This window comes from Scyliorhinus canicula, chromosome 2, assembly GCF_902713615.1.
Source record: "Scyliorhinus canicula chromosome 2, sScyCan1.1, whole genome shotgun sequence".
In the NCBI taxonomy this organism is placed as follows: Eukaryota; Metazoa; Chordata; class Chondrichthyes; order Carcharhiniformes; family Scyliorhinidae; genus Scyliorhinus; species Scyliorhinus canicula.
This window is the reverse complement of record NC_052147.1, coordinates 199247167-199254167: the sequence shown is the minus strand read 5'-3', so window position 1 is coordinate 199254167 and position 7001 is coordinate 199247167. Positions and strand designations below refer to the sequence as shown.

The 7001-nt window shown below is 55.5% G+C and overlaps 1 protein-coding gene across 1 annotated transcript; it reads right to left on the bottom strand.

Moving 5' to 3' along the window:
* Positions 1–1409: 1409 nt before the first annotated feature.
* On the bottom strand, positions 1410–5444 carry LOC119961869 (prolyl hydroxylase EGLN3-like). Its single transcript, XM_038789325.1, has 2 exons — positions 4729–5444; positions 1410–4620 (listed from the first exon to the last, which is right to left on the bottom strand). Exon 2 carries the CDS (start codon positions 4575–4577, stop codon positions 3432–3434), a length of 1146 nt encoding a protein of 381 aa, XP_038645253.1. The 5' UTR covers positions 4578–4620; positions 4729–5444; the 3' UTR covers positions 1410–3431.
* Positions 5445–7001: the final 1557 nt, after the last annotated feature.

Genomic DNA, 7001 nt, shown 5'->3' with positions numbered 1-7001 from the left:
CTCTCTCTGGACATCACTGCTCTCTGGACATCACTGACTCTCGCTCTCTCTCTGGACATCACTGACTCTCTCTCTCTCTCTGGACATCACTCTCTCTCTCTGGACATCACTGACTCTCTCTCTCTCTCTGGACATCACGGACTCTCTCTCTCTCTGGATATCACTGACTTTCTGGACATCACTGACCCTCTCTCACTCTTGACATCACTGACTCTCTCTCTCTCTCTCTCTCTGGACATCACTGACTCTCCACCTCTGGACATCACTGGTCTCTCTCTCTCTGTACATCACTCACTCTCTCTCTGGACATCATCTCTCCTCTCTCTGGACAACACTGGACTCTCTCTCTCTCCTCTGGACATCACTGACACTCTCTCTCTTGGACGTCACTGACTTCTCTCAGGACATCCACTGATTCTCTCTGTCTCTGGACATCACTGACTCTCTGGACATCACTCTGCCTTTCTCAGGACATCATTGACCTCTCTCTGGGCACCACTGACTCTCTCCTCTCTGCACATCACTGTACTCCTCCTCTCTCTCTCTCTCTGGACATCACTGACTCTCTCTTCTCTCTCTGGACATCACTGACTACTCTCTCTCTCTCCTCCTATATTTGGACATCACTGACTCTCTCTCTCGACAGCTCACTGACTCTCTCTCTCTCTCTCTGGACATCACTGACTCTCTCTCTCACTATTTGGACATCACTGACTCTCTCTCTAGACATCACTGACTCTCTCTCTCTATCTCTCTCTGGACATCACTGACTCTCTCTCTGGACATCACTGGCTCTCTCTCTCTCTCTGGACATCACTGACTTTCTCTCTCTCTGGACATCACTGACTTTCTCTCTGGACATCACTGACTCTCTCTCTCTCTCTCTCTCTCTGGACATCACTGACTCTCTCTCTCTCTCTCTCTCTCTGGACATCACTGACTCTCTCTCTCTGGACATCACTGACTCTCTCTCTGGACATCACTGACTCTCTCTCTCTCTCTCTCTGGACATCACTGTCTCTCTCTCTCTCTGGACATCATTGACTCCGTCTTTCTGGACATCACTTGATGTGTTGGGTACTCTGGATCGGTGGAGACTGCGTTTACCTTAGCAGTAACATAGACAGGCTACCAACACTTGTGGAAGTACAATTCTATTCTACTTAACTAAGAGCTGTTGAACATCCTTTTTTTTTGAGAGTAAACAGTTCACGTTTAATCGGGAGCCCACACTTTCTTCACTGATATAAAGGTGAAGGTGTGAGAAAGTGCAATTCACTTTACAAACTTAAACTGCAAATTCAGCTTCTACATGTAGTCGCTCAAGCCTCCCCCCCCCCACACCAACCCTTCCCCACCTCAACCCTCCCCCCCCACACCAACCCTCCCCCTCGCCAACCCTCCCCCCCCCCACACCAAACGTGGAAAAAGCACAGACAAGACGCTAAATTCCCTCCCCTCGCCAAAGGTCGAGTGGAAGCTGAACAAGGTTCAGCCTGGATGCCTGCTAGCCCCGTCAAGGCAATGCCAACGTTGGGAAAATAAAGGCCATTCGTTAAGTCTCCGGTGCGGCCAATGTTGTACCCTGCTCCCCGGCGCTGCGGCTGGCCTAGCAGGCTCTCCTCCCGCCGGTGGTCAGGGAGCGCTTCTGCTGCGCCGTCCTCCTGCTAGGGGGGGGGGGGGGGGGGGGGGGGGCTGGTTTTAAAAACTGGCCCTTGGGAGACGAGAAGAATTTTCTTCTCTCTCGTAAGTTCGTTAGCCTGTGGAAATCGGTTTGCCGGCGCAGACGCTGTGGGCCGAAGGGGCCTCTTCTGTGCGGTGATGCTCTACCCAAGAGAGCTGTGTGTGTGTCTGTGTGGGAGGGGGGGGGGGGGGGTCTCTGAATATATTCAAGGCTGAGTTATGCAGATCTTTGATTGATGAGGGAGCTGAGGGTTATGCGGAGGGCCGGCAGGAAACTGTAGTAGAGGCTACCAGGCCGTGATCTTATTGAATGGCGGAACAGGCTAGAGGGGCCGAAGGGCTGACAAATGCTCCTAATCCTTGCATATCTCTCACCCCAACCATCCACCTCCCCTCCCCGACCCAGTTATGCCCCCCCCCCCCATGCATTTGACCTTACATCTCCAGCCTTCAGATATAGGGGAGAATGTTGTGGGGGGGGGGGGGTGAAGGGGTAGCGATTTAGCCACAACAAGATGAGGGTGTCCACCCATTGGTAGAACACAACCCGGCCTGCTTACCCAGGCACCCCAACACCACCCCTGGGCCTGCAGCGGCCACAGGGCGAGTTGCCAACTCGAGCTGGACATAATCCTGGAGGCTTCACCTTATGATTGTCTCCCCACTCCTCCCCCCCCCCCCAAAAACATCCCTGCACCTGTTTGGTTGCCCCGCACATCCATCGCCCCCACCGTCCTAACCCAACATTTAAGGCAAACACACGCTCCGCTTGTCCACAAGACTAAACGTTCTTTTTCCACCCCTGAATTCCGCAACGTTCCGGGGATTAATCCTCACATTCCTGAACCCTCCGGGGGAAGATCTGGAGTGGGCAGCAACCCGGGATGTGGAAGGCGACAGCCCCGTGGAAGGAGTTAATGACCTTCAGTCAGGTCGACGGAGCCACGCCCGTGTAATAGCCATTGCTTTTCGTTGAGAGACGGTGCGCGCGTCGCAGCCCGCCTGTCCGCTCGAGGGGGCGAGGGCACAGGTCCTTAGAAGGTCCATCAAAATCACACGGCCACTCCGAAATTCAACGTTTTCCACCGGGGGGGGGGGGGGGGGGGGGGAGCTCAGCGAAATCCTCTGCCCGCTGAGTTAACAACGAGTACAAATCAAGTGTTTCGGGGTCCTCAAACCCTCAGTCTGATCCCTACGACAATCAGCAATTAGGGGGTGGGCCACAGGACAAATCCACTCAGAAAACATCTTCGCGAAGACAGTACTTGAATCAGTTTGGTGTATTGTCCGGTGGGGGTGGGGGGGCCAGATTGATAAAAGTCCAAAGCTCGGCGGCCGGGGTCTTGCATCTGAATGCTTTCCCCCACCCCCACAAATCAAATCTGGCCTAAATTATACGTGCGAGGGGTTTACACTGGGCTTGGTAACAGGCCAACGTATACAGAAGTCCCAATGGAACAATGCCACCCTCTCTCTCGCTGCCGACGTGCAGGGCGGACAGCGAAGGGTTAATTTCCACCCGACTTGACCCTCGACCCCTTTCTCTTTCTCGCTTCGAAGAGCGCGATGGGTCCAGCACCAAACGGGATCGTCCGCTTCGAAGGCGCCCCCTCACAAAGGCGGGTGGGCGAGGGGAAGGGGCAGAGCAGGGCGATGGGCAAACGCAGACCAGGTGGCGAATCGACCAATAGCGGGTCGACGCATGCAACCCGTCTGCTCGTTGAGGTGGTCGGCCGTCCAGCTGGGCCCTAGGTGGTACTGGTCTGGGCGAACTGCGAGGCCTTCTGAGCTGAAGCCCTCTTGAATCGCTCCTTGGCTTCTAATCTCTCCTTCCCGTCAAAATACCAGACGGTGATGGCGTACCTGGTGGTGAATGCCGGTTTCACTTCATGCGGATTCCTACGGTCTGACCAGAAAATTAATAATCTGTCAAATAAAGGCTCAATGTTCGCAACTTCCGAGCGATTTTCCAGAAATATCTGCAGCAAGCCGCCATGGACATGTATATCCCAGTCCCTGTTTAGATAATAAATACACGTGACACAGCGGCCATCGCCATTCGGGTTGTCGATATGTCGGACGTACCCAGTGCCATGCCCGGGATAGCAAGCCACCATTGCCTTAGTTCTCCCATTGATTATGTAATTTCCCAGTCTCCCGGTACTGTAGAGGATCAGCTCATCAAGCCTGGCCATCAGCAGACCAATGTTGCTACAGGATTCTTCCTTCCCATCCACCCAAGCGATCTTGTCCCCTCGGATGCTCCTGGTGGGAATACTGAGGGGACTGACCACCTTCCCGTCCATCAACGTCCCATTCTGATGGAGGCTCAGAACGTCCAGCAGGATCTTGCTGCCCAGCCGCTCCCCGAGAAAATTGTCTTTGATGCAGATGCCATAGCAGTTCATGCAGGGCCCAATGTAGTTATTGACCAGTTCCTGCGCCTGGAGTCTCAGTTGCATGTCCCTGCCCATCGCAGTGTTGCCTGGGCACCGCACGGGCACCATGTTTTCATCCTCCACCTTCCTCCGCTTGGCATCCTTCCCAGCGCATGCCTCCTCGCCATGCCCGTTGACCAGACTCAGGCCGCCAGGGCTCTCCCCGTTCTCCAGCCTCCTCCTCTTGGGGCAGGGCTGGGGAAGGGGGCCAGCCCCAGCCCCGTCCCCCCCCCAGACCGCCGCCGTCCCCTCCCTGCCAGGGGCACGGGGCCAGCAGCAGACACGGGCTCTCCAAGGCCCTCCTCCGGCAGCTGGTGCCCAGGGCCTTCTCCTGGCCGGCGGGGAGGACCCCGTGGGCCGGGTCGAGGGCAGACAGAAGGCCCCGAGGGGAGCGGTGGTACAGCCCGTGCCCATCCTCATCATGGGCAGTGCCCAGGGCAGCCACTGCATGGTCATGGGGTGCGGTAATTATTGGGATGCCAGGGGATACTGTAACCATTTGGGTGCCAGGGGATACTGTAACCATTTGGGTGCCAGGGGATACTGTAACCATTTGGGTGCCAGGGGGTACTGTAGCCATTTGGGTGCCAGGGGATACTGTAGCCATTTGGGTGCCAGGAGACTCTGTAGCCATTTGGGTGCCAGGGGACACTGTAGCCATTTGGGTGCCAGGGGACACTGTAGCCATTTGGGTACCAGGGGACACTGTAGCCATTTGGGTGCCAGGGGACACTGTAGCCATTTGGGTGCCAGGAGACACTGTAGCCATTTGGGTGCCAGGAGACACTGTAGCCATTTGGGTGCCAGGGGACACTGTAGCCATTTGGGTGCCAGGAGACACTGTAGCCATTTGGGTGCCAGGGGACACTGTAGCCATTTGGGTACCAGGGGATACTGTAGCCATTTGGGTTGATACATTGCCTGTTCCTGGGACCATGCCATTGCCCCGCAGGAGCTGGCACGGGGGGCTGCAACCCTCCAGCCCCATGGGCAACCCCCCCGCAGCTGGCGGCTGGGCTGGGCGAGGGGCAGGGTGGCTGGCAGCCCCCGGTGCCCTCACACCCTCGGGCCGCGGCTCCCCCATGCGGGCGGCTCAGTCCCCGGTGCCATGGCTCTCCGCGCTGTCATTGCGGAGGACGGGCTTGCTGATCCGCCGCTTGCCCCTCCCCACCCCAAACCTCACCCGCTGCCGGCCGATTGCACCCGGCCGCCGCCGCCGCCGCCTCCCCGGCCTTGCATTTAATGAGTTGCATGCCCCCGGAGCTGCATTGCCCCCCTGGCCAGCCCGCGGGAGGAGCCCAGCTCCCGGCGCCCGAGCCGCCGCCGCTTCTCCATCAGCCCGTGTGTCAATTACACGTGCACCCTGTTGAACATACTTGCACTGTGGGTCGACACTATGTTAGATTGACTGAAGACCTATGCCTAACCTGACCAGCCTATACTGCGAACACATGGTGAAGGTTTGTGCTACTGACTGCGGGCTCAGTCTGTCTCAGAGGCTGCATCCCGAATGAGCGGGAAAACTAGTGCCCTCTGGCTTTATAGTGACTGTGCCCTAACTGGTGATTGGCTGCTGTGTTGTGTGTGTGGATTGGTCTTGCAGTGTGTCAGTCAGTGTGTGTCTCTGCATCATCATATACTTATGTGTATATTGTGACATCACTGACTCTCTCTCTCTCTCTCTCTGGGCATCACTGACTCTCTCTCTGGACATCACTGACACTCTCTCTCTCTTTCTCTGGACATCACTGACGCTCCCTGGACATCACTGACTCTCTCTCTCTCTCTAACATCACTGACTCTCTCTCTCTCTAGACATCACTGACTCTCTCTCTCTCTCTGGACATCAGTGACTCTCTCTCTCTGGACATCACTGACTCTCTCTCTCTGTCTCTCTCTCTGGACATCACTGACTCTCACTCTGGACATCACTCACTCTCTCTCTCTGGACATCACTGACTCTCTCTCTCTGGGCATCACTGACTCTCTCTCTCTCTCTAACATCACTGACTCTATCTCTCTCTAGACATCACTGACTCTCTCTCTCTCTCTCTCTCTGGACATCAGTGACACTCTCTCTCTGGACATCACTGACTCTCTCTCTCTCTCTCTGGACATCAGTGACTCTCTCTCTCTGGACATCACTGACTCTCTCTCTCTCTGACATCACTGACTCTCTCTCTCTGTCTCTCTCTCTGGACATCACTGACTCTCACTCTGGACATCACTCACTCTCTCTCTCTGGACATCACTGACTCTCTCTCTCTCTCTGGACATCACTGACTCTCTCTCTCTCACTGGACATCACTGACTCTCTCTCTCTCTCTCTGGACATCACTGACTCTCTCTCTCTCTCTGGACATCACTAACTCTCTCTCTGGACATCACTGACTCTCTCTCTCTCTCTGGACATCACTGACTCTCTCTCTCTCTCTCTGGACATCACGGACTCTCTCTCTCTCTGGACATCACTGACTTTCTGGACATCACTGACCCTCTCTCACTCTCGACATCACTGACTCTCTCTCTCTCTCTCTCTCTCTCTGGACATCACTGACTCTCTCTCTGGACATTACTGCCTCTCTCTCTCTGGACATCACTGACTCTCTCTCTCTGGACATCACTGACACTCTCTCTCTGGACGTCACTGACTGTCTCTCTCTCTCGCTGGACGCCACTGACTCTCTCTCTCTCTGGACATCACTGACTCTCTCTCTCTTGGGCATCACTGACTCTCCCTGGACATCACTGACTGTCCCTGGACATCACTGACTCTCTCTATCTCTCTATCTCTGGACATCACTGACTCTCTCTGGACATCACTGACTGTCCCTGGACATCACTGACTCTCTCTCTCTCTGCACATCACTGACTCTCTCT

What these genes read in the sequence shown, in the direction of transcription:
- LOC119961869 (XM_038789325.1), bottom strand. Translation starts at nt 4,577, where the DNA reads ATGACCATGCAGTGGCTGCCCTGGGCACTGCCCATGATGAGGATGGGC.